Genomic DNA, 27,411 nt, shown 5'->3' with positions numbered 1-27,411 from the left:
ATGGCCTTTCCTGCTCTCTCTGTGTGTGTGTGTGTGTGTGTGTGGGGCTCAGTCCCACACCGGGTGTGAGATCAGGTTAACTCAGCACAGGCCGGGGATGAAGCCTGGGCCTTTCCTGCTCTGTGTGGGGCTCAGTCCCACACCCTCTGTGCATCAACGGCTCTCGGGATAGCCACAGTTAGCTCTTCATTGCCTGCACCACTCGTACGTTGGGGAATCAGCCTTTGGGAAGGAAGCTCTGACCCTGACCTGTCTCCCACTTTGGTACAGGCTCCCACACCCCTTAGGAAAGGGTAGAGATGGCACGGATTCTACACCTCATCGCCAAGCGGGACAATTGGGTGGGCAGGGGGCCTCACGACCTGTCTCAAGGCTGGGGATGTAGCCTGGTGCTCTGTGTGCGCATCTGTGTGTGTGTGAGGGGCTGGAGGGGGTTCAGTCCCACACTGGGTTAGATCAGGCTAACTCAGCACTAGGCCGAGAATGGAGACTGGGCCTTTCCTGCACAGTGTGTGTGTGTGTGTGTGTGTGTGTGAGTGGATCAGTGGAGTAGTCTGCGCTCTGGTCAAACTCCTCACCTATGAAGAAGACAATTTTGTTGTCAGTCAATCGCTCATAAACACTGTCGATATTCTTCAGATCTGTGGGTAAACCATGCCAGAAATTCTTGATCTGCGCAGCGTTCAAGGAAACGAGATTCCTCCCACGCTGCATTCGCCAGAAGAAATGGTCTGTTGACGAATAACACCACGGGTTAGATACAGAGTAAAGCTGCCTCTACACTGCCCCATCAAACACTCCCAGGGCAGGTACAGCAAGGGTTAGATACAGAGTAAAGCTCCCTCTACACTGCCCCATCAAACACTCCCGGGGCAGGTACAGCACAGGTTAGATACAGAGTAAAGCTCCCTCTACACTGTCCCATCAAACACTCCCAGGGCAGGTACAGCACGGGTTAGATACAGAGTAAAGCTACATCTACACTGTCCCATCAAACACTCCCAGGGCAGGTACAGCACGGGTTAGATACAGAGTAAAGCTCCCTCTACACTGTCCCATCAAACACTCCCAGGGCAGGTACAGCACGGGTTAGGTACAGAGTAAAGCTCCCTCTACACTGTCCCATCAAACACTCCCAGGGCAGGTACAGCACGGGTTAGATACAGAGTAAAGCTCCCTCTACACTGTCCCCATCAAACACTCCCAGGGCAGGTACAGCACGGGTTAGATACAGAGTAAAGCTCCCTCTACACTGTCCCATCAAACACTCCCAGGGCAGGTACAGCACGGGTTAGATACAGAGTAAAGCTCCCTCTACACTGTCCCCATCAAACACTCCCAGGGCAGGTACAGCACGGGTTAGATACAGAGTAAAGCTCCCTCTACACTGCCCCATCAAACACTCCCGGGGCAGGTACAGCACGGGTTAGATACAGAGTAAAGCTCCCTCTACACTGTCCCATCAAACACTCCCAGGGCAGGTACAGCACCGGTTAGATACAGAGTAAAGCTCCCTCTACACTGCCCCATAAAACACTCCCGGGGCAGGTATAGCACAGGTTAGATACACAGCAAAGCTACCTCTACACTGCCCCATCAAACACCCCCAGGGCAGGTACAGCACGGGTTAGATACAGAGTAAAGCTTCCTCTAAACCGCCCCATCAAACACTCCGAGGGCAGGTACAGCACGGGTTAGATACAGAGTAAAGCTCCCTCTACACTGTCCCATCAAACACTCCCAGGGCAGGTACACTATGGGTTAGATACAGAGTAAAGCTCCCTCTACACTGCCCCATAAAACACTCCCGGGGCAGGTACAGCACAGGTTAGCTACACAGCAAAGCTACCTCTACACTGCCCCATCAAACACCCCCAGGGCAGGTACAGCACGGGTTCGATACAGAGTAAAGCTTCCTCTACACTGTCCCATCAAACACTCCCAGGGCAGGTGCAGCACGGGTTTGATAGAGAGTAACGCTCCCTCTACACTCTCCCATCAAACACTCCCAGGGCAGGTACAGCACGGGTTAGATACAGAGTAAAGCTGCCTCTACACTGTCCCATCAAACACTCCCAGGGCAGGTGCAGCATGGGTTAGATACAGAGTAAAGCTCCCTCTACACTGTCCCATCAAACACTCCCAGGGCAGGTACAGCACGGGTTAGGTACAGAGTAAAGCTCCCTCTACACTGTCCCATCAAACACTCCCAGGGCAGGTACAGCACGGGTTAGATACAGAGTAAAGCTCCCTCTACACTGTCCCCATCAAACACTCCCAGGGCAGGTACAGCACGGGTTAGATACAGAGTAAAGCTCCCTCTACACTGTCCCATCAAACACTCCCAGGGCAGGTACAGCACGGGTTAGATACAGAGTAAAGCTACATCTACACTGTCCCATCAAACACTCCCAGGGCAGGTACAGCACGGGTTAGATACAGAGTAAAGCTCCCTCTACACTGTCCCATCAAACACTCCCAGGGCAGGTACAGCACGGGTTAGGTACAGAGTAAAGCTCCCTCTACACTGTCCCATCAAACACTCCCAGGGCAGGTACAGCACGGGTTAGATACAGAGTAAAGCTCCCTCTACACTGTCCCCATCAAACACTCCCAGGGCAGGTACAGCACGGGTTAGATACAGAGTAAAGCTCCCTCTACACTGTCCCATCAAACACTCCCAGGGCAGGTACAGCACGGGTTAGATACAGAGTAAAGCTCCCTCTACACTGTCCCCATCAAACACTCCCAGGGCAGGTACAGCACGGGTTAGATACAGAGTAAAGCTCCCTCTACACTGCCCCATCAAACACTCCCGGGGCAGGTACAGCACGGGTTAGATACAGAGTAAAGCTCCCTCTACACTGTCCCATCAAACACTCCCAGGGCAGGTACAGCACCGGTTAGATACAGAGTAAAGCTCCCTCTACACTGTCCCATCAAACACTTCCAGGGCAGGTACACTATGGGTTAGATACAGAGTAAAGCTCCCTCTACACTGCCCCATAAAACACTCCCGGGGCAGGTACAGCACAGGTTAGCTACACAGCAAAGCTACCTCTACACTGCCCCATCAAACACCCCCAGGGCAGGTACAGCACGGGTTCGATACAGAGTAAAGCTCCCTCTACACTCTCCCATCAAACACTCCCAGGGCAGGTACAGCACGGGTTAGATACAGAGTAAAGCTGCCTCTACACTGTCCCATCAAACACTCCCAGGGCAGGTGCAGCATGGGTTAGATACAGAGTAAAGCTCCCTCTACACTGTCCCATCAAACACTCCCAGGGCAAATTGGGTGTCACACAAATCAAATCAAATCAAATCAACTTTATTGTCATTGATAGTGCACAAGTGCAGTACAACGAAATGTAGGCTTGCGGCTCCCGAGAGTGTACATTTGGATTAAGACATTTAAACATTCAACATTCATTTGGCTTGTAGTATATTAACGTAAACATAACCATAATAAAGTGCATTGGCAGATATGCAGGCTTTAGAGTTTATTTGTGGAGTTCAGTAGGATGACAGCCCTGGGAAAGAAGCTGTTCCTAAATCTGGTCGTACGGGTGCGAATGCATCTGTAGCGTCTCCCAGATGGCAGGAGGGCAAACAGACTGTGGCTGGGGTGGGTAGGGCCTTTGATGATGGACCGTGACCTCCGTAAACAGCGTTTCTGGTATATGTGCTCTATGGTCGGTAGCCGGGTGCCGGTAATGCGTTGGGCAGTTTTGACTACCCGCTGCAGGGCTTTCTGGTCATAGTAGCTACAGCTGCCATACCATACTGTGATCCAGTTTGTCAGGATGCTCTCTATAGTGCAGCGGTACAATTGGGCATCACGTGATCAAATGTCACATGAGAGAGTGAGGGATTGGAAACCCTCAGTTTGATGCAGAGTGATGATCCCCATACTGTCGCCACTCTGTCTCTCTTGACCTCTGCCCTCTGAAGCCCATGCTTGGATCGACCACTTTGACCTGTTCATCGGGTTTTGCCCTTTGGACCATCTGTGCTGAAGCTGGGACCTTTGGATTTCTTCTCTCCAGGTCCACTGAGACTGGATCGATGGTTGAATCTCCTTCCGCCCTCCCTCCACACCCTACAAGCTCTTACCTTTAAAGAAGAACGCCTCGCCACGGATATTGGCAACTGCATCGAAATTCGTGGTGCAGCGGTCAGGAGAATCAGGCCTGGGCCTAGCAAAGGACACAATTCAAAGAGTGCTAATAACAGGCTGTGGCTATGGGAACAGTGTCTCACTCACCGTCTCCCCATATCCCTCAACTCCACCTCCCCTGTTCCCTCAACCCCACATTCTCCCTAAATCCCTCAACCCTACAGTCTTCCCATATCCCTCAACCCCACCTCCTCCCCAAATTCCTCAACCCCACCTTCTCCCCCTATCCTTCAATCCCACCTACCCACCTTCTCCCCATATCCCCAACCCCACCTACCCACCTTCTCCCCATATCCCCAATCCCACTCACCCACCGTCTCCCCATATCCCCAATCCCACTCACCCACCTTCTCCCCATATCCCCAACCCCACCTACCCACCTTCTCCCCATATCCCTCAATCCCACCTACCCACCTTCTACCAGTATTCCTCAACCCCTTCTTCTCCCTAAATCCCACCTACCCACCTTCTCCCCATATCCCCAATCCCACTCACCCACCGTCTCCCCATATCCCCAATCCCACTCACCCACCGTCTCCCCATATCCCCAATCCCACTCACCCACCTTCTCCCCATATCCCTCAATCCCACCTACCCACCTTCTCCCCATATCCCTCAATCCCACCTACCCACCTTCTCCCCATATCCCTCAACCCCTCTGACCCACCTTCTCCCCATATCCCTCAACCCCACCTCCCCACCCTCTCCCCATTTTCCCCAATCTCCCCTAACCACCTTTTCCCCATACCCTTCAATCCCACCTTCTCACAATACCATTCAATGTTAACCTCTGCCCCCTAACCTGTGACCCCATCTTCTCCTCTTGCTGATTCCATCCCACATCTCCTCTCCCTTATTCCTGATTCCATCTCTGCCTCTCATGTCCCTGATCTTATCTCCCTACCCTGACGTGTGTGAGGAGTGCTGTGAGGGGGAGCTTGTTACTCACTCGTAGGTAGGGTGGGGGCCATCGGGAATTTGGGGGTTGAGGTCTGGGTCGTCTTTTGGGCTTTCTTTCGTCGGCTGGCTCCTTCTCCCTGTCAATGGATGAGAAATATCGAGGCATGATGTGGATTGTGTCTGCTTCTCCGTCTGTCTGAGTCTTTGTGTCTGAGTGTGTGCTTGTGTCTGAATGCGAGCTTATGTCTGAGTGTGTGTCTGTCGAGTTTGTGTGTGTGTGCATCTGGGTGTGTGCCTGTCTGCATTTGCATCTAGGTCTAAACTTGTGTCTGTACGTACTTGAATGCGTGCATTTTTGATTGTGCGTGAGTGTGTGTGAGTGTGAGTACGAGTGTATATGTAGGTCTGTGAGTCGGTGAACGTGAGAGTGTGCCTGTGTGTAGGTGCTAGTGTCTACTAGAACAAGGAAAAGGAGTGAGACGCTGAAGGATCGGAGATGGAGGGAGAGACACACTGAGGGATTGAAAATGAAGGGAGAGAGACATTGAGGGATTGGAGATGGAGGGAGAGAGAGACTGAGTGATTGGAGATAGAGGGAGAGAGAGAGTGAGGGATTGGAGGTAGAGGGAGAGAGAGACTGAGGGTTTGGCGATGGAGGGAGAGAGAGACTGAGGGATTGGAGATAGAGGGAGAGAGAGAGTGAGGGATTGGAGATAGAGGGAGAGAGAGAGTGAGGGATTGGAGATAGAGAGAGAGAGAGTGAGGGATTGGAGATAGAGAGAGAGAGAGAGTGAGGGATTGGAGATAGAGGGAGAGAGAGACTGAGGGATTGGAGATAGAGGGAGAGAGAGAGTGAGGGATTGGAGATAGAGAGAGAGAGGGAGTGAGGGATTGGAGATAGAGGGAGAGAGAGACTGAGGGATTGGAGATAGAGGGAGAGAGAGTGAGGGATTGGAGATAGAGGGAGAGAGAGAGTGAGGGATTGGAGATAGAGGGAGAGAGAGACTGAGGGATTGGAGATAGAGGGAGAGAGAGACTGAGGGATTGGAGATAAAGGGAGAGAGAGACTGAGGGATTGGAGATAGAGAGAGAGAGAGAGTGAGGATTGGAGATAGAGAGAGAGAGAGACTGAGGGATTGGAGATAGAGGGAGAGAGAGACTGAGGGATTGGAGATAGAGAGAGAGAGAGAGTGAGGGATTGGAGATAGAGAGAGAGAGAGAGTGAGGGATTGGAGATAGAGGGAGAGAGAGAGTGAGGGATTGGAGATAGAGAGAGAGAGAGAGTGAGGGATTGGAGATAGAGAGAGAGAGAGTGAGGGATTGGAGATAGAGGGAGAGAGAGACTGAGGGATTGGAGATAGAGAGAGAGAGAGAGTGAGGGATTGGAGATAGAGGGAGAGAGAGAGTGAGGGATTGGAGATAGAGAGAGAGAGAGAGTGAGGGATTGGAAATAGAGAGAGAGAGAGAGTGCGGGATTGGAGATAGAGAGAGAGAGACTGAGGGATTGGAGATAGAGAGAGAGAGAGAGTGAGGGATTGGAGAGAGAGGGAGAGAGAGACTGAGGGATTGGAGATAGAGGGAGAGAGAGAGTGAGGGATTGGAGATAGAGAGAGAGAGAGAATGAGGGATTGGAGATAGAGAGAGAGAGAGTGAGGGATTGGAGATAGAGGGAGAGAGAGAATGAGGGATTGGAGATAGAGAGAGAGAGACTGAGGGATTGGAGATAGAGGGAGAGAGAGAGTGAGGGATTGGAGATAGAGGGAGAGAGAGACTGAGGGATTGGAGATAGAGGGAGAGAGAGACTGAGGGATTGGAGATAGAGAGAGAGAGAGATTGAGGGATTGGAGATGGAGGGAGAGAGAGACTGAGGGATTGGAGATCGAGGGAGAGAGAGTGAGGGATTGGAGATAGAGAGAGAGAGAGTGAGGGATTGGAGATAGAGGGAGAGAGAGACTGAGGGATTGGAGATAGAGGGAGAGAGAGACTGAGGGATTGGAGATAGAGGGAGAGAGAGACTGAGGGATTGGAGATAGAGAGAGAGAGAGACTGAGGGATTGGAGATAGAGAGAGAGAGAGAGTGAGGGATTGGAGATAGAGGGAGAGAGGGTGAGGGATTGGAGATAGAGGGAGAGAGAGAGTGAGGGATTGGAGATAGAGAGAGAGAGAGAGTGAGGGATTGGAGATAGAGGGAGAGAGGGTGAGGGATTGGAGATAGAGGGAGAGAGAGAGTGAGGGATTGGAGATAGAGAGAGAGAGAGAGTGAGGGATTGGAGATAGAGGGAGAGAGGGTGAGGGATTGGAGATAGAGGGAGAGAGAGACTGAGGGATTGGAGATAGAGGGAGAGAGAGACTGATGGATTGGAGATAGAGAGAGAGAGAGATTGAGGGATTGGAGATGGAGGGAGAGAGAGACTGAGGGATTGGAGATCGAGGGAGAGAGAGTGAGGGATTGGAGATAGAGAGAGAGAGAGTGAGGGATTGGAGATAGAGGGAGAGAGAGACTGAGGGATTGGAGATAGAGGGAGAGAGAGACTGAGGGATTGGAGATAGAGGGAGAGAGAGACTGAGGGATTGGAGATAGAGAGAGAGAGAGACTGAGGGATTGGAGATAGAGAGAGAGAGAGAGTGAGGGATTGGAGATAGAGGGAGAGAGGGTGAGGGATTGGAGATAGAGGGAGAGAGAGAGTGAGGGATTGGAGATAGAGGGAGAGAGAGACTGAGGGATTGGATATAGAGAGAGAGAGAGACTGAGGGATTGGAGATAGAGAGAGAGAGAGAGTGAGGGATTGGAGATAGAGGGAGAGAGAGACTGAGGGATTGGAGATAGAGGGAGAGAGAGACTGAGGGATTGGAGATAAAGGGAGAGAGAGAGTGAGGGATTGGAGATAGAGAGAGAGAGAGTGAGGGGTTGGAGATAGAGAGAGAGAGAGACTGAGGGATTGGAGATAGAGGGAGAGAGAGACTGAGGGATTGGAGATAGAGAGAGAGAGAGAGTGAGGGATTGGAGATAGAGAGAGAGAGAGAGTGAGGGATTGGAGATAGAGGGAGAGAGAGAGTGAGGGATTGGAGATAGAGAGAGAGAGAGAGTGAGGGATTGGAGATAGAGAGAGAGAGAGTGAGGGATTGGAGATAGAGGGAGAGAGAGACTGAGGGATTGGAGATAGAGAGAGAGAGAGAGTGAGGGATTGGAGATAGAGAGAGAGAGAGAGTGAGGGATTGGAGATAGAGAGAGAGAGACTGAGGGATTGGAGATAGAGAGAGAGAGAGAGTGAGGGATTGGAGATAGAGAGAGAGAGAGAGTGCGGGATTGGAGATAGAGAGAGAGAGACTGAGGGATTGGAGATAGAGAGAGAGAGAGACTGAGGGATTGGAGATAGAGGGAGAGAGAGAGTGAGGGATTGGAGATAGAGAGAGAGAGAGAGTGAGGGATTGGAGATAGAGAGAGAGAGAGACTGAGGGATTGGAGATAGAGGGAGAGAGAGAGTGATGGATTGGAGATAGAGAGAGAGAGAGAGTGAGGGATTGGAGATAGAGAGAGAGAGAGACTGAGGGATTGGAGATAGAGGGAGAGAGAGAGTGAGGGATTGGAGATAGAGAGAGAGAGAGAATGAGGGATTGGAGATAGAGAGAGAGAGAGTGAGGGATTGGAGATAGAGGGAGAGAGAGAATGAGGGATTGGAGATAGAGAGAGAGAGACTGAGGGATTGGAGATAGAGGGAGAGAGAGAGTGAGGGATTGGAGATAGAGGGAGAGAGAGACTGAGGGATTGGAGATAGAGGGAGAGAGAGACTGAGGGATTGGAGATAGAGAGAGAGAGAGAGTGAGGGATTGGAGATAGAGGGAGAGAGAGACTGAGGGATTGGAGATAGAGGGAGAGAGAGACTGAGGGATTGGAGATAGAGGGAGAGAGAGACTGAGGGATTGGAGATAGAGAGAGAGAGATTGAGGGATTGGAGATAGAGGGAGAGAGAGACTGAGGGATTGGAGATAGAGGGAGAGAGAGACTGAGGGATTGGAGATAGAGAGAGAGAGAGAGATTGAGGGATTGGAGATAGAGGGAGAGAGAGAGTGAGGGTTGAAGATGGAGGGAGAGAAAGAGACTGAGGGCTGGAGATAGAGGGAGAGAGAGACTGAGGGTTGAAGATGGAGGGAGAGAAAGACACGGGATTATAGATGCAGGGATAAAGACTGAGGGTTGAAGATGGAGAGAGAGAGAGACTGAGGGATTGGAGATGGAGGGAGGGAGACTCTGAGCATTTGGAAAGGGCGAGTAGTATAACCAGCATCACCAGGAGGATACTGACCATACAGTTGTTCAATTCCATAGATATCGTCCTGAGGGAGTTGATAGTCATAGATGTTTTTGACCGGTCCTTCATAATAAGGCCGCATTATCGAATTCCCAGCAGAGGAATGTGCCAAACCAATGGCATGTCCGAACTCATGGACAGCCACGATAAAGAGATCCGTTCCATCATTCCCTGGGAAAAAAGAGGACACAACAGTCACCGCAAGGAGATACACAGGGAAATATCAACAGGAGCTTTACTCTGTATCGAACCCGTGCTGTACCTGCCCTGGGAGTGTTTGATGGGACAGTGTAGAGGGAGCTTTACTCTGTATCTAACCTGTGCTGTACCTCCCTGGGAGTGTTTGATGGGGACAGTGTAGAGGGAGCTTTACTCTGTATCGAACCCGTGCTGTACCTGCCCCGGGAGTGTTTGATGGGGACAGTGTAGAGGGAGCTTTACTCTGTATCGAACCCGTGCTGTACCTGCCCTGGGAGTGTTTGATGGGACAGTGTAGAGGGAGCTTTACTCTGTATCGAACCCGTGCTGTACCTGCCCTGGGAGTGTTTGATACGATAGTGCAGAGGGAGCTTTACTCTGTATCTAACACGTGCTGTACCTTCCCTGGGAGTGTTTGATGGGACAGTGTAGAGGGAGCTTTACTCTGTATCTAACACGTGCTGTACCTTCCCTGGGAGTTTTTGATGGGACAGTGTAGAGGGAGCTTTACCCTGTATCTGACCCGTGCTGTACCTGTCCTGGGAGTGTTTGATGGGACAGTGTAGAGGGAGCTTAACTCTGTATCGAACCCGTGCTGTACCTGCCCTGGGAGTGTTTGATGGGACAGTGTAGAGTGTGCTTTACGATGTATCTAACCTGTGCTGTATCTGCCCTGGGAGTGTTTGATGGGACACTGTAGAGGGAGCTTTACTCTGTATGTAACCCGTACTGTAGCTGCTCTGGGAGTGTTTGATGGGACAGTGCAGAGGGAGCTTTACTCTGTATCTAACCCCGTGCTCTACCTGCCCTGGGAGGGTTTGATGTGACAACGTAGAGGGAGCTTAACTCTGTATCTAACCTGTGCTGTACCTGCCCTGGGAGTGTTTGATGGGACAGTGTCGAGGGGGCTTTACTCTGCCTCTAGCCCGTGCTGTACCTGCCCTGGGAGTGTTTGATAGGATAGTGTAGAGGGAGCTTTACTCTGTATCTAACACGTGCTGTACCTGCCCTGGGAGTTTTTGATGGGACAGTGTAGAGGGAGCTTAACTCTGTATTTAACCCGTGCTGTACCTGCCCTGGGAGTGATGGTGGGACAGTGTAGAGGGAGCTTTACTCTGTATCTAACCCATGCTGTACCTGCTCTGGGGGTGTTTGATGGGACAGTGTGATGGGAGCTTTACTCTGTAACTAACCCATGCTGTACCTGATTCGGGAGTGTTTGATGGGACAGTGTGATGGGAGCTTTACTCTGTAACTAACCCATGCTGTACCTGACTCGGGAGTGTTTGATGGGACAGTGTGATGGGAGCTTTACTCTGTAACTAACCCATGCTGTACCTGACCCGGGAGTGTTTGATGGGACAGTGTAGATGGAGCTTTACTCAGTATCTAACCCGTGCTGTACCGGCACTGGGAATGTTTGATGGTACAGTCTAGAGGGAGCTTTACTCTGTATCTAACCCATGCTGTACCTGCCCTGGGAGTGTTTGATGGGACAGTTTAGCATGAGCTTTACTCATTAACTAACCCGTGCTGTACCTGCCCTGTGAGTGTTTGATGGGACAGTGTTGAGGGAGCTGTACTCTGTATCTAACCATGATGTACCTGCCCAGGGAATGTTTGATGGGCAGTGCAGAGTGAGCTTTACTCTGTATCTAACCGTGATGTACCTGTCCAAGAGTGTTTGATGGGACAGTGTAGTAGGAGCTTTACTCTGTATCTAACCGTGATGTACCTGCCCTGGGAGAGTTTGAAGGGACAGTGTAGAGGGAGCTTTACTCTGTATCTAACGGTGATATACCTGCCCTGGGAGTGTTTGATGGGACAGTGTAGAGGGAGCTTTACTCTGTATCTAACCCGTGCTGTACCTGACCCGGGAGTGTTTGATTGGACAGTGTAGATGGAGGTTTACTCAGTATTTAACCCGTGCTGTACCGGCCCTGGGAGTGTTTGATGGGACAGTGTAGAGGGAGCTTTACTCTGTATCTAACCCGTGTTGTACCTGCCCTGGGAGTGTTTGATGGGACAATTTAGCGGGAGCTTTACTCTGTATCTAACCCGTGCTGTACCTGCCTTTGGAGCGCTTGATGGGGACGGTGTAGAGGGAGCTTTACTCAGTATCTAACTCGTGCTGTACCTGCTCTGGGAGTGTTTGATGAGACAGTGTAGAGGGAGCTTTACTCTGTATCTAAACCGTGCTGTACCTGACCCAGGAGTGTTTGATTGGACAGTGTAGAGGAAGCTTTACTCTGTATCTAACCCGTGCTGTACCTGTCCTGGGAGTGTTTGATGGGACAGTGCAGAGGGAGCTTTACTCAGTATTTAACCCGTGCTGTACCGGCCCTGGGAGTGTTTGATGGTACAGTCTAGATGGAGCTTTACTCTGTATCTAACCCGTGCTGTACCTGTCCTGGGAGTGTCTGATGGTACAGTCTAGATGGAGCTTTACTCTGTATCTAACTCATGCTGTACCTGCTCTGGGAGTGTTTTATGGGACAGTGTAGAGGGAGCTTTACTCTGTATCTAACCCGTGCTGTACCTGCCCTGGGAGTGTTTGATGGGACAGTGTAGAGGGAGCTTTACTCTGTATCTAACCCGTGCTGTACCTGCCCTGTGAGTGTTTGATGGGGCAGTGTAGAGGGAGCTTTCCTCTGTATCTAACCCGTGCTGTATTTGCTCTGGGAGTGTTTGATGAGACAGTGTATGGGGAGCTTTACTCTGTATCTAACCCGTGCTGTACCTGCCCTGGGAGTGTTTGATGGGACAGTGTAGAGGGAGCTTTACTCTGTATCTAACCCGTGCTGTACCTGCCCTGGACATGTTTGAAGGGAGAGTGTAGAGGGAGCTTTACTCTGTATCTAACCCGAGCTCTTCCTGCCCTGGACATGTTTGCAGGGCGAGTACGCACTCTGAGTGTTGTAGGTCCACATTTCGTCCTCATCGAAGTGAGTATCACCGGCGATGGGATGCTCTCCGGGGAAGAAGGCGTGTGCCAGAGTGCCCCCAGGGCCGTCAAATGGGTACCCGTCACCGTGGTGGGAGCTGCCGAATTCGATGACAATGTCCACGTCCACGCCTGCTGAGGCCTCCTTGAACTCCAAGGGTGAGACCTTACTCCAGACTTTGAAGGCATAGTATAGTAGCTTGCGAATCAATTTCTGCTCCAGGTTCATATGCCTCGGATACGTGTTGACCCTGATGGAGCGAGAGAGAGAGAGAGAAGGAAGAATGAGGGGAGCCAGGATTGACTGTATGGTACAATTTTCAAGGATCTGAGTGACCTGGGGTGTACGTAGACAACTCTTAGAAGGTAGCAGGACAAGTTGAGAAGGCTGTTAAAAAGAAGCATACAAGATCCTTGGCTTTATAAACAGGGCTGTAGAGTTCAAATGCAGGGATGTTATACTGAAACTTTATAAACCCTGGTTAGGCCCCAGCTGGAGTATTGTGTCCAGTTCTGGCCACCGCACTTTAGGAAGGTTGTTAAGGCCTTGGAGAGGGCACAGATGAGATTGACCAGAATGGGACCAGGGATGAGGGACTTCAGTTATGGGGAGAAACTGGAGAGGCCGGGCTTGTTCTCCTTAGGGCAGAGAAGGTTAAGGGGAGATTGACCAGAATGGTACCAGGGATGAGGGACATCAGTTATGTGGAGAGACTGGAGAAGCTGGGATTGATCTACTTAGAGCAGAGAAGGTTAAGGGGAGATTGACCAGAATGGTACCAGGGGTGTGGGACTTCAGTTATGTGGAGAGACTGGAGAAGCTGGGGTTGTTCTCCTTAGAGCAGAGAAGGTTAAGGGGAGATTGACCAGAATGGTACCAGGGATGAGGGACTTCAGTTATGTGGAGAGACTGGAGAAGCTGGGGTTGTTCTCCTTAGAGCAGAGAAGGTTAAGGGGAGATTGACCAGAATGGTACCAGGGGTGTGGGACTTCAGTTATGTGGAGAAGCTGGGATTGTTCTCCTTAGAGCAGAGAAGGTTAAGGGGAGATTGACCAGAATGGTTCCAGGGATGAGGGACTTCAGTTATGTGGAGAGACTGGAGAAGCTGGGATTGTTCTCCTTAGAGCAGAGAAGGTTAAGGGGAGATTGACCAGAATGGTTCCAGGGATGAGGGACTTCAGTTATGTGGAGGGACTGGAGAAGCATAGTGGAAGAGATCTTCAAAAACATGAAGCGTTTTGATCGAGTAAATAAGGAGAAACTGTTCCCATTGGCAGATGGGTCGGTAACCAGAGGACACAGATTTAAGGTGATTGGCAAAAGAACCAGAGGTGACATGAGGAAAAAATTTTCCACAGCGAGTTGTTGTTCTCACTACTTGAGAAAAGACTTGCATTTATTTAGCGCCTTTCACGACCACCAGATGTCTCAAAGCGCTTCACAGCCAATGAAGTACTTTTGAAGTGTAGTCACTGTTGTAATGTGGGAAACGCGGCAGCCAGGTTGCACACAACAAGCTCCCACAAACAGCAATGTGATAATGACCAGATAATCTGGTTTTTGTTATGTTGGTTGAGGGATAAACATTGGCCCGAGGACACCGGGGATAACTCCCCTGCTCTTTTTCGAAATAGTGCCATAGTATTTTTTTCATCCACCTGAGAGAGCAGACGGTGCCTCGGTTTGACGTCTCATCAGAAAGACGGCACCTCCGACAGTGCAGCACTCCCTCAGCACTGCACTGGGAGTGTCAGCCTAGCTTTATGTGCTCAAGTCCCTGGAGTGGGACTTGAACCCACAACCTTCTGACTCAGAGGCTGAGTGCGCTGCCCACTGAGCCATGGCTGACACTTCCAAGATGGAAGCAGATTCAATAGTAATTTTCAAAAGGAAATTGGATAACTACTTGAAGGAGAACAACTTGCAGGGTCATGGGGAAAGAGCAGGGGGGAGTGGGATTCATTGGGACAGCGCTTTCAAAGAGCCCGCACGGGCACGGTGGCTTGCTTCTGTGGTGTATGATTCCACGAGCAACGATTCAGGGAGGGTGCTGTAGGGTTCGAAAATCCACAACCACGTTTTACCAAAAATTGGATTGCCCTATACAGTTTAAAACCAACATTTTCGGCCAAGGCAGAGGTCCCGACAAGCAGGCTGGGATATGCCTGGGACATCCGAATACAGGGGACTGTGGTTCAGAGGCGAGCCATAGATGTCGGCCAATCGAAGCAGAGTGCATTCTCAAAGGCCAATCAGGGGACTGAGTCAGACCTGAAGCGAGGAAACCCCTGGCCAATGGGGACAACCCGGTCCGGGTTTGAATATATGACTCACCCCTAATCGGGCTATGAATACAAGCCATCATCACCTTAATCAACTCGGACTAGGGACAATAGTCTTGGGATCACTACAGTTAAGAGGTGGCCCAAACTAATCAAGTCCCAGGACTGACACAATGGGGCAGCAGACTTGGAGGAGCCGATGTTCACTCAAAACAATACCCCTGTCCTCACACCTACCTGTATAAATATGGAACACAAGAAGGACCAATGCTGAGAGAGAACTATTACCAGAAGAACGAACAGGAGAACGAGTTAAGACACTGAGGGAAAAGACGAGCCCGGGAGGGACGAGCTGGGGCGAACTAACATCTAAAGAACTCCAACCGTGCTGAGGAGAAGATCCACCATCAGGCCCCAGTCTCAATCGGTATTACTCCGCTACCAGATGGCGCAACATCGCCGCAAGAAGCCGTACCGTATACCGACTCCCGTTCCGGGGACCTCGACAAGAAGACACCAAAGGCCGAAGTGGCTGTGGAAGACGGCATTCACTCCAGTCATTTCGGGAACCTTTTCCATCAAGCACAAACCAACCAACGACAACCGACCGAAAGCGCAATCAACAAAACCAAACTTCGAGAAAACCCGACCAGACGCAGTAAGGTCCTCTCCGAGGTTCGGGGTACGGCGAACCCTGAGGCACAGGTCGAATTCCGACGACGACAGCAACAACAACAACCCAACAACCGCACTCAAAATTCCATCTGTCAAGGGAGGAGGCTGTGAGTATAATCCAAGGGCCTGCAACTGTCAGTCTAGTTTAGGTAGGGAAGTGGGTTGGTGGGATTGGACTTGGTAAAGATAAAACTGTGTAAACATTCTCGTTGTGTCCGTTCTCTCTCATATTTTATTTATTATCATTATAAATGTGTGTGTGTGTTTATTACGTTTGTGGTAGAACTTACCTTGGCAAATAAAATTGGTTGTCACCTGTTTTTTCCAAGGACTACTTGTCTCCGAGTGTCTATTTAAAGTGCATCGTTCTCCACCCAAATTCTGGAGTTAGAACCAGATAGGGGCATTAGGGCGCTTCGAACCCGCCAAACAAGGGAACAGCAGACTAGGGAAAAGAGAGAGGACTCCAGGAGCCCTTGGGCTCAGGAGCACCCCGCAGATTAGGTATAAACTGTGCGGGTCGCCACCGTATTTTAGTCCTCCTCTATAAGCTGTTGTTCTCTATCTCCTTAGAGGGTGTTTAGTGACACCCGACCTGCAGGCTAACATAAGCTGCAAGGGTATAAAGGAGACCGAGGCCCAATACATCAACAGGCACTAAAGACCCCTGCAATTGGGCAGAGCAGAGCCCTATCCCCTTACAGTGCGGACAGAGGAGATCAGTGTCCCAAGCCTTGTTTGCCATCAATCTTCAAGATGCCCCCAATTGCAGCACCACATCTCCACCAGCAGATCGAGCTGACCACGGGGAAATGTTGGCCCTCATTGGTTCAGACCCTGCACTACCACCACCTGTTGTCACTTACATCGGATATACGGCACAAAAACAGGCCATTCGGCCCAACCAGTCCATGTCGGTGTTTATGCTCCACTCGAGCCTCCTCCCGTCTTTCCTCATCCAACTCTATCAGCGTAACCCTCTATTCCCTACTCCCTCATATGCTTATCCAGCCTCCCCTGAAATGTATCTACACTATTCGCTTCAACTACTCCCTGTGGTAGTGAGTTCCACATTCTCACCACTCTCTGGGTAAAGTTTCTTCTGAATTCCCTATTGGATTTCTTGGTGACTATCTTATATTGACGGCCTCTAGTTATGTTCTTCCCCACAAGTGGAAACGCTCTCTCTGTATCCACTCTATCAAAACCTGTCATAATTTTATAGACCTCTATTAGGTCACCCCTCAGCCTTCTCTTTTCAAGAGAAAAGAGACCCAGCCTGTTCATCCTTTCCTGATATGTATATCCTTGCACTTCTGGCATCATCCTTGTAAATCTCTGCACCCTCTCCAGTGCCTCTATATCCTTTCTATAATATGGCGACCAGAACTGTAAGCAGTACTCCAAGTGAGGTCCAACCAAGGTTCGATACAGGTTTAGCATAACTTCCCTACTTTTCAATTCTATCCCTCTAGGAATAAACCCTAGTGCTTGGTTTGCTTTTTTAATGGCCTTGTTAACCTGTGGCGCAACTTTTAGTGATTTGTGTATTTGTACTCCGAGATCCCTCTGCTCCTCTACCCCACCTAGATTCGCACCCTTCAAGTGATAAGTGACCTCCCTGTTCTTCGTACCAAAATGTACTATCTCACATTTGTCTGTGTTGAACTTCATTTGCCAATTATTTGCCCATTCTGCAAGTTTATTAATGCCCTCCTGTAATTTATTGCAGTCCTCCTCAGTATTGACTATCCACCCCCCAATTTGGTGTCATCCGCAAATTTAGAAATTGTGTTTTTGATTCCAAAGTCTAAATCGTTAATGTAAACTACAGTATATTGAACTGTACTGCGGGAGCATTAATTGAGTGCAGGCCCGAGATGGAGCCTGGGCCCTATCTGCACTGTGTGGAGGGGTGGGGGTGGTGGGGGAGGGGGGGGTGCTCAGTCCCACATCGGGTGAGATCAATTAAATCATCACAGACCAGGGATGGAGCCTGGGCCTTTCAACAACTACTTGTATTTATATAGTGCCTTTAACGTAGTAAAACGTCCCAAGGTGCTTCACAGGAGCGTTACAAACTGAAATTTGACACCGAGCCACATATGGATAAATTAGGGCAGGTGAGGTAGGTTTTAAGGAGCGTCTTAAAGGAGGTAAGAGAGGTAGAGAGGCGGAGAGGTTTAGGCAGGGAATTCCAGAGCTTCGGGCCTAGGCAACAGAAGGCACGACCACCGATGGTGGAGCGATTATAATCAGGGATGCTCAAGAGGGCAGAATTAGAGGAGCGCAGATATCTCGGGGGGTTGTGGGGCTGGAGGAGATTACAGAAATAGCAAGGCCATGGAGGGATTTGAAAACAAGGATGAGAATTTTGAAATCGAGGCGTTGCTTAACCGGGAGCCAATGTAGGTCAGCGAGCACAGGGGGTGGTGGGTGAACGGGACTCGGTGCGAGTTAGGACACGGGCAGCCGAGTTTTGGATGACCTCAAGTTTACGGAGGGTGGAATGTGGGAGGCCAGCCAGGAGTGCGTTGGAATAGTCAAGTCTGGAGGTAACAAAGGCATGGATGAGGGTTTCAGCAGCAGATGAGCTGAGGCAAGGGCGGGGACGGGCGATGATACGGAGGGGGAAGGAGGACGCGGGCAGCCGAGCTCTGTCCCACACCGGGTGAAGTCAAATAATTCAGCACAGGCCAGGCATCGAGCCTGGGCCTTTCCTGCTTGGTGTAGACCTCACTCAGATGCTTTCAGGCCTACCTCCAGGTGAGAGTCGTCTTCTTCCAGCTACTGCCGGCCAGCGCGTATCGCTTCCTTCTCTTCCTCATGATCTCCGAGGTCCCGATGATATCGGGCAAGGAGCATCGTGGCCTCTTCATCATCTGCAGGGTCTTCTCATCTGTCGGAGAGAGTCGGGCACGTATTCAGAGGGTGAGAGAGAGAGACAGAATGAAAAAGAGACGAAAAGAGAGAGAGAGCTACAGAGAGAGAGAGAGAGAGAGACAGAGAGAGACAGAGAGTGACAGAGAGAGAGACAGAGACAGAGAGACAGAGACAGAGAGAGAGAGACAGAGAGAGACAGAGAGCGACAGAGAGAGAGAGGGAGCAACAGAGAGCGACAGACAGAGAGAGACAGAGAGAGAGAGGCAGAGAGAGAGACAGAGAGCAAGTGACAGAGAGAGAGAGGGAGCAACAGAGAGAGAGACAGAGAGAGAGACAGAGAGAGAGCGACAGAGAGAGAAAGAGAGAGAGACAGGGAGAGTGACAGAGAGAGAAAGAGAGAGCAACAGAGAGAGAAAGAGAGAGCGACAGAGAGAGAAAGAGTGACAGAGACAGAAAGACACAGAGACAGAGAGAGAGAGAGAGCGACAGAGAGAGCGACAGACAGAGAGAGAGAGAGAGACAGAGAGAGAGATAGAGAGAGAGAGGTAGACAGAGCAACAGAGAGAGAGAGGGAGAGAGACAGAGAGAGATAGATAGGGAGAGAGAGAGAGAGACAGAGAGAGAGAGGTAGACAGAGAGCAACAGAGAGACAGAGAGAGAGGGAGAGAGAGACAGAAAGAGAGCGACAGAGAGAGAGAGACAGATCGTGTGTGCACATTCAACTCAGTTCAGTGGGTATCTCTCGCACCTCTGGGTCAGAAGGTCGTGGGATTCAGCCACCCCACCACATTCCAGAGACATGAAACCATTACCCAGGCCAACACTCCCCGGCTGCCAGTACTGAGGGAACGCTGCACTGTCGGAGGGGCAGTACTGAGGGAGCGCTGCACTGTCGGAGGGGCAGTACTGACGGTGCGCTGCACTGTCGGAGGGGCAGTACTGAGGGAATGCTGCACTGTCGGAGGGGCAGTACTGAGGGAGCGCTGCACTGTCGGAGGGGCAGTACTGAGGGAGCGCTGCACTGTTGGAGGGACAGTACTGAGCGAGAGCCGCACTGTCGGAGGGGCAGTACTGAGGGAGTGCTGCACTGTCGGAGGGACAGTACTGAGGGAGCGCCGCACTGTTGGAGGGGCAGTACTGAGGGAGCGCCGCGCTGTCGGAGGGGCATTACTGAGGGAGCGCTGCACTGTTGGAGGGGCAGTACTGAGGGAGCGCAGCACTGTCGGAGGGGCAGTACTGAGGGATCGCCACACTGTCGGAGGGGCAGTACTGAGGGAGTGCCTCGCTGTTGGAGGGGCAGTACTGAGGGAGCGTCTCACTGTTGGAGGGGCAGTACTGAGGGAGCGCCGTACTGTCGGAAGGGCAGTACTAAGGGAGCGCCGCACAGTTGGAGAGACAGTACTGAGGGAGTGCTGCACTGTCGGAGGGGCAGTACTGAGGGAGCGCCGCACTGTCGGAGGGACAGTACAGAGGGAGCGCCGCACTGTCGGAGGGGCAGTACTGAGGGAGCGCCGCGGTGTCGGAGGGGCATTACTGAGGAAGCGCTGCGCTGTCGGAGGGGCAGTACTGAGGGAGCGCGGCACTGTCGGTGGGGCAGTACCGAGGGAGCGCCGCACTGTCGGAGGGGCAGTACTGAGGGAGCGTCTCACTGTTAGAGTGGCAGTAATGAGGGAGCGCCGTACTGTCGGAAGGGCAGTACGAAGGGAGCGCCGCTCAGTTTAAGAGACAGTACTGAGGGAGTGCTGCACTGTTGGAGGGGCAGTACTGAGGGAGCGCTGCACTGTCCGAGTATCAGTACTGAGGGAGCGCTGCACTGTCAGAGGGCAGTACTGAGGGAGTGCTGCACTGTCGAAGGGGCAGTACTGAGGGAGCGCCGCACTGTCAGTGGGGTAGTACTGAGGGAGCGCTGCACTGTTGGAGGGGCAATACTGAGGGAGCGCTGCACTGTCGGAGGGGCAGTACTGAGGGAGCGCTGCACTTTTGGAGGGGCAGTGCTGAGGGAGCGCTGCACTGTCGGAGGGGCAGTACTGAGGGAACGCCGCACTGTCGGTGAGGCAGTACTGAGGGAGCGCTGCACTGGCAGAGCGGCAGTACTGAGAGAGCGCTGCACTGTCGGAGGGGCAGTACTGAGGGAGCACTGCACTGTCGGAGGGGCAGTACTGAGGGAGCGCTGCACTGTTGGAGGGCCAGTACTGAGGGAGCGCTGCACTGTCAGAGGGGCAGTACTGAGGGAGCGCCGCACTGTCGGATGGACTGAGGGAGCGCCGCACTGTGGGTGGGGTAGTACTGAGGGAGCACTGCACTGTCGGAGGGGCAGTACTGAGGGAGTGCTGCACTGTTGGAGGGACTGTACTGAGGGAGCGCCGCACTGTTGGAGGGGCAGTACTGAGGGAGCGCCGCGCTGTCGGAGGGGCATTACTGAGGGAGCGCTGCGCTGTTGGAGGGGCAGTACTGAGGGAGCGTCTCGCTGTTGGAGGGGCAGTACTGAGGGAGCGTCTCACTGTTGGAGGGGCAGTACTGAGGGAGCGTCTCGCTGTTGGAGGGGCAGTACTGAGGGAGCGTCTCACTGTTGGAGGGGCAGTACTGAGAGAGTGCCGTACTGTCGGACGGGCAGTACTGAGGAGGCGCTGCACTGCCAGAGGGGCAGTACTGAGGGAGCGCAGCACTGTTGGAGGGGCAGTACTGAGGGAGCGCTGCACTGTCGGAGGGGCAGTACTGAGGGAGCGCCGCTCTGTCGTAGGGGCAGTACTGAGGGAGCGCCGCACTGTCGGAGGGACAGTACTGAGGGAGCGCTGCACTGTCGGAGGGGCAGTACTGAGGGAGCGCCGTGCTGTCGGAGGGGCATTACTGAGGGAGCGCTGCGCTGTCGGAGGGGCAGTACTGAGGGAGCGGGGCACTGTCGGAGGCGCAGTACTGAGGGAGCGCCGCACTGTCGGAGGGGCAGTACTGAGGGAGCGTCTCACTGTTAGAGTGGCAGTAATGAGGGAGCGCCGTACTGTCGGAAGGGCAGTACTGAGGAGGCACTGCACTATCAGAGGGGCAGTACTGAGGGAGCGCAGCACTGTTGCAGGGGCAGTACTGAGGGAGCGCTGCACTGTCGGAGGGGCAGTACTAAGGGAGTGCCGCACAGTTGGAGAGACAGTACTGAGGGAGCGCTGCACCGTCTGAGTGTCAGTACTGAGGGAGCGCTGCACTGTCAGAGGGGCAGTACTGAGGGAGCGCCGCACTGTCGAAGGGGTAGTACTGAGGGAGCGCCGCACTGTCAGTGGGGTAGTACTGAGGGAGCGCTGCACTGTTGGAGGGGCAGTACTGAGGGAGCGCTGCTCTGTCGGAGTGGCAGTACTGAGGGAGCGCTGCACTGTCGGTGGGGTAGTACTGAGGGAGCGCTGCACTGTCGGAGGGGCAGTAGTGAGGGGGCGCCGCACTGTCGGAGGGGCAATACTGAGGGAGAGCTGCACTTTCGGTGGGGCAGTACTGAGGGAGCGCCGCACTGTCGGAGGGGCAGTACTGATGGAGCGCTGCACAGTCCGAGGGGCAGTACTGAGGGAGCGCTGCACTGTCAGAGGGGCAGGACTGAGGGAGCGCTGCACTGTCAGAGGGGCAATACTGAGGGAGAGCTGCACTTTTGGTGGGGCAGTACTGAGGGAGCGCCGCACTGTCGGAGGGGCAGCACTGTGGGAGCGCCGCACTGTCGGAGCGGCAGTACTGAGGGAGCGCTGCACTGTCGGAGGGGCAGTACTGAGGGAGCGCCGCACTTTTGGAGGGGCAGTACTGAGGGTGCGCCGCATTGTCGGTGGGGCTTTACTGACGGAGCGCCGCACTGTCAGAGGGGCTGTACTGAGGGAGTGCCGCACTGTTGGAGGGGCAGTACTGAGAGATTGCTGCACTGTCGGAGGGGCAGTACTGAGTGAGCGCCGCACTGTCGGAGGGGCAGTACTGAGGGAGTGCTGCACTGTCGGAGTGGCTGTACTGAGGGAGCACCACACTGTCGGAGGGGCAGTACTGAGTGAGCACCGCACTGTCGGAGGGGCAGTACTGAGTCAGCGCTGCACTGTCGGAGGGGCAGTACTGAGTGAGCGCCGCACTGTCGGAGGGGCACTACTGAGGGAGCGCTGCACTATCGGAGATTCAGTACTGAGGGAGCACTGCACTGTCGGAGGGGCAGTACTGAGGGAGCACCGCACTGTCGGAGTGGCAGTACTGAGGGAGCGCCACACTTTCGGAGGAGCAGTACTGAGGGTGAGCTGCACTGTCGGAGGGGCAGTACTGATTGAGCGCCACACTGTCGGCGGGGAAGTACTGAGGGAGCGCCGCACTGTCGGAGCGGCAGTACTGAGGGAGCGCTGCACTGTCGGAGGGGCAGTACTGAGGGAGCGCCGCACTGTCGGAGGGGCAGTACTGAGGGAGCGCTGCACTGTCGGAGGGGCAGTACTGAGGGAGCGCCGCACTGTCGGAGGGGCAGTACTGAGGGAGCGCTGCACTTTTGGAGGGGCAGTACTGAGGGTGCGCCGCATTGTCGGTGGGGCTTTACTGACGGAGTGCCGCACTGTCGGAGTGGCAGTACTGAGGGAGCACCACACTGTCGGAGGGGCAGTACTGAGTGAGCACCGCACTGTCGGAGGGGCAGTACTGAGTGAGCGCCGCACTGTCGGAGGGGCAGTACTGAGGGAGTGCTGCACTGTCGGAGTGGCAGTACTGAGGGAGCACCACACTGTCGGAGGGGCAGTACTGAGTGAGCACTGCACTGTCGGAGGGGCAGTACTGAGTTAGCACTGCACTGTCGGAGGGGCAGTACTGAGTGAGCGCCGCACTGTCGGAGGGGCAGTACTGAGGGAGCGCTGCACTATCGGAGATTCAGTACTGAGGGAGCGCCGCACTGTCGGAGGGGCAGTACTGAGGGAGCGCTGCACTTTTGGAGGGGCAGTACTGAGGGTGCGCCGCATTGTCGGTGGGGCTTTACTGACGGAGCGCCGCACTGTCGGAGGGGCTGTACTGAGGGAGTGCTGCACTGTCGGAGTGGCAGTACTGAGGGAGCACCACACTGTCGGAGGGGCAGTACTGAGTGAGCACCGCACTGTCGGAGGGGCAGTACTGAGTGAGCGCCGCACTGTCGGAGGGGCAGTACTGAGGGAGTGCTGCACTGTCGGAGTGGCAGTACTGAGGGAGCACCACACTGTCGGAGGGGCAGTACTGAGTGAGCACCGCACTGTCGGAGGGGCAGTACTGAGTTAGCGCTGCACTGTCGGAGGGGCAGTACTGAGTGAGCGCCGCACTGTCGGAGGGGCAGTACTGAGGGAGCGCTGCACTATTGGAGATTCAGTACTGAGGGAGCGCTGCACTGTCGGAGGGGCAGTACTGAGGGAGCACCACACTGTCGGAGGGGCAGTACTGATTGAGCGCTGCACTGTCGGAGGGTCAGTACTGAGGGAGCGCCGCACTGTCGGAGGGGCAGTACTGAGGGTGCGCCGCACTGTCGGAGGGTCAGTACTGAGCGAGCGCTGCATTATCGGAGATTCTGTACTGAGGGAGCGCTGCACTGTCGGAGGGGCAGTACTGAGGGAGCACCACACTGTCGGAGGGGCAGTACTGAGGGAGTGCCGCACTGTCGGAGGGGCAGTACTGATTGAGCGCTGCACTGTCGGAGGGTCAGTACTGAGGGAGCGCCGCACTGTCGGAGGGGCAGTACTGAGGGTGCGCCGCACTGTCGGAGGGTCAGTACTGAGGGAGCGCTGCACTGTCGGAGGGTCAGTACTGAGGGAGTGCTGCACTGTCGGAGGGTCAGTACTGAGGGAGCGCCACACTGTCGGAGGGGCAGTACTGAGGGAGCGCTGCACTTTTGGAGGGGCAGTACTGAGGGTGCGCCGCATTGTCGGTGGGGCTTTACTGACGGAGCGCCGCACTGTCGGAGGGGCTGTACTGAGGGAGTGCTGCACTGTCGGAGTGGCAGTACTGAGGGAGCACCACACTGTCGGAGGGGCAGTACTGAGTGAGCACCGCACTGTCGGAGGGGCAGTACTGAGTGAGCGCCGCACTGTCGGAGGGGCAGTACTGAGGGAGTGCTGCACTGTCGGAGTGGCAGTACTGAGGGAGCACCACACTGTCGGAGGGGCAGTACTGAGTGAGCACCGCACTGTCGGAGAGGCAGTACTGAGTTAGCGCTGCACTGTCGGAGGGGCAGTACTGAGTGAGCGCCGCACTGTCGGAGGGGCAGTACTGAGGGAGCGCTGCACTATCGGAGATTCAGTACTGAGGGAGCGCTGCACTGTCGGAGGGGCAGTACTGAGGGAGCACCACACTGTCGGAGGGGCAGTACTGATTGAGCGCTGCACTGTCGGAGGGTCAGTACTGAGGGAGCGCCGCACTGTCGGAGGGGCAGTACTGAGGGTGCGCCGCACTGTCGGAGGGTCAGTACTGAGCGAGCGCTGCATTATCGGAGATTCTGTACTGAGGGAGCGCTGCACTGTCGGAGGGGCAGTACTGAGGGAGCACCACACTGTCGGAGGGGCAGTACTGAGGGAGTGCCGCACTGTCGGAGGGGCAGTACTGATTGAGCGCTGCACTGTCGGAGGGTCAGTACTGAGGGAGCGCCGCACTGTCGGAGGGGCAGTACTGAGGGTGCGCCGCACTGTCGGAGGGTCAGTACTGAGGGAGCGCTGCACTGTCGGAGGGTCAGTACTGAGGGAGTGCTGCACTGTCGGAGGGTCAGTACTGAGGGAGCGCCAGACTGTCGGAGGGGCAGTACTGAGCGAGCGCTGCATTATCGGAGATTCTGTACTGAGGGAGCGCTGCACTGTCGGAGGGGCAGTACTGAGGGAGCGCCGCACTGTCGGAGGTGCAGTACTGAGGGAGCGCCGCACTGTCGGAGGGTCAGTACTGAGTGAGCGCTGCATTATCGGAGATTCTGTACTGAGGGAGCGCTGCACTGTCGGAGGGGCAGTACTGAGGGAGCGCCGCACTGTCGGAGGGTCAGTACTGAGCGAGCGCTGCATTATCGGAGATTCTGTACTGAGCGAGCGCTGCACTGTCGGAGGGGCAGTACTGAGGGAGCGCCGCACTGTCGGAGATTCTGTACTGAGGGAGCGCCGCACTGTCGGAGGGTCAGTACTGAGCGAGCGCTGCATTATCGGAGATTCTGTACTGAGGGAGCGCTGCACTGTCGGAGGGTCAGTACTGAGCGAGCGCTGCACTATCGGAGATTCTGTACTGAGGGAGCGCTGCACTGTCGGAGGGGCAATACTGATTGAGCGCTGCACTGTCGGAGGGGCAGTACTGAGGGAGCGCCGCACTGTCGCGTTGCCCTCTTTTGGATGAGACGTTAAACTGAGCTCCCCATCTGTTGTAGATGTTCCCACTATTGGCAAAAGAGCTGGTGAGTTTTCCCCGGTGTCCAGCGGCCAACATTCCACCCTCAACCAACATCACCAAAAACCAGATTAACTGGGACATTGAGCTCGGTTGCTGTTGGTGGGATCTCACTATGTGCAATTTGGCTGCCTGCTATAACTACTGTCGCTGCACTTAAAATTAGCAACTCTTCTCCCGGGCTATCTCCTCACTTCCGCTTTTCCCATTCCATCAATCCTCCGCATCCTCAACTCCCGTGTGCACTCTCCTCCTCCACTTTGGGACATCAATGCCCTTCCTTCCCCCACCTCACTCTCCCCCTGTCATCCTGTGCCCTCTGCCCTTTCGCCCCTAATCTCCGCGGCAAGCTTCGCCTCTTCCGGCCTCTTACCGAGATTTCCCGTCTCCTGAATGCCGGCAAACCGCTGCATGGATTTGATGGCATCGGTCAGGCCCTGCAGGGTCTGCAGCTGGCCCGTCAGCGGGTCTGGGGGCGGCAGGTAACCGTACCGGCTCAGCCAATCCTGTAAGAGAGCAACAGTCAGCTGTCACCGGTATAACTCAGTGTCAGTCACACTCCCAACCAGTGTCTCACTGACCGATAGAACCCAGTGTCAGTCACACTCCCAACCAGTGTCTCACTGACCGATAGAACCCAGTTTCAGTCACACTCCCAACCAGTGTCTCACTGACCGAAATAACCCAGTGTCAGTCACACTCCCAAACCAATGTCTCACAGTGACCGGTATAACTCAGTGTCAGTCACACTCCCAACCAGTGTCTCACAGTGACCGGTATAACTCAGTGTCAGTCACACTCCCAACCAGTGTCTCACTGACCAGTAGAACCCAGTGACAGTCACACTCCCAACCAGTGTCTCACTGACCAGTAGAACCCAGTGTCAGTCACACTCCCAACCAGTGTCTCACTGACCGATAGAACCCAGTGTCAGTCACACTCCCAACCAGTGTCTCACTGACCAGCAGAACCCAGTGTCAGTCACACTCCCAACCAGTGTCTCACTGACCAATAGAACCCAGTGTCAGTCACACTCCCAACCAGTGTCCCACTGACCAGTAGAACCCAGTGTCAGTCACACTCCCAACCAGTGTCTCACTGACCGATAGAACCCAGTGTCAGTCACACTCCCAACCAGTGTCTCACTGACCGATAGAACCCAGTGTCAGTCACACTCCCAACCAGTGTCTCACTGACCGATAGAACCCAGTGTCAGTCATACTCCCAACCAGTGTCTCACTGACCGGTAAAACCCAGAGTCAGTCACACTCCCAACCAGTGTCTCACTGACCGATAGAACCCAGTGTCAGTCACACTCCCAACCAGCGTCTCACTGACCGGTAAAACCCAGTGTCAGTCACACTCCCAACCAGTGTCTCACTGACCGGTAAAACCCAGTGTCAGTCACACTCCCAACCAATGTCTCACTGACCGATAGAACCCAGTGTCAGTCACACTCCCAACCAGTGTCTCACTGACCGGTAAAACCCAGTGTCAGTCACACTCCCAACCAGTGTCTCACTCACCGATAGAACCCAGTGTCAGTCACACTCCCAACCAGTGTCTCACTGACCAGGAGAACCCAGTGTCAGTCACACTCCCAACCAGTGTCTCAATGACCGGTAAAACCCAGTGTCAGTCACACTCCCAACCAGTGTCTCACTGACCGATAGAAC

At 53.8% G+C, this 27,411-nt stretch overlaps 1 protein-coding gene across 1 annotated transcript in view; it reads right to left on the bottom strand.

Moving 5' to 3' along the window:
- LOC147095448 (matrix metalloproteinase-17-like) overlaps positions 1 to 27,411 on the bottom strand; it is a 99,531-nt gene that overhangs the window by 10,462 nt on the left and 61,658 nt on the right. The window contains exons 2-8 of the mRNA XM_085974593.1: positions 26,109 to 26,241; positions 18,251 to 18,389; positions 12,497 to 12,783; positions 9,385 to 9,561; positions 5,130 to 5,217; positions 4,117 to 4,199; positions 579 to 731 (exon numbers count right to left, since the gene is read on the bottom strand). Coding sequence (XP_085830719.1) covers positions 579 to 731; positions 4,117 to 4,199; positions 5,130 to 5,217; positions 9,385 to 9,561; positions 12,497 to 12,783; positions 18,251 to 18,389; positions 26,109 to 26,241 — 1,060 coding nt within the window. The remainder of the gene's footprint in view (positions 1 to 578; positions 732 to 4,116; positions 4,200 to 5,129; positions 5,218 to 9,384; positions 9,562 to 12,496; positions 12,784 to 18,250; positions 18,390 to 26,108; positions 26,242 to 27,411) is intronic.

This window comes from Somniosus microcephalus, unplaced genomic scaffold, assembly GCF_052327205.1.
Source record: "Somniosus microcephalus isolate GS21.2 unplaced genomic scaffold, FLI_Smic_1.0 unresolved_chr1, whole genome shotgun sequence".
In the NCBI taxonomy this organism is placed as follows: domain Eukaryota; kingdom Metazoa; phylum Chordata; class Chondrichthyes; order Squaliformes; family Somniosidae; genus Somniosus; species Somniosus microcephalus.
The sequence above is the reverse complement of the archived record's forward strand: the minus strand, read 5'-3'. Positions and strand labels throughout refer to the sequence as shown.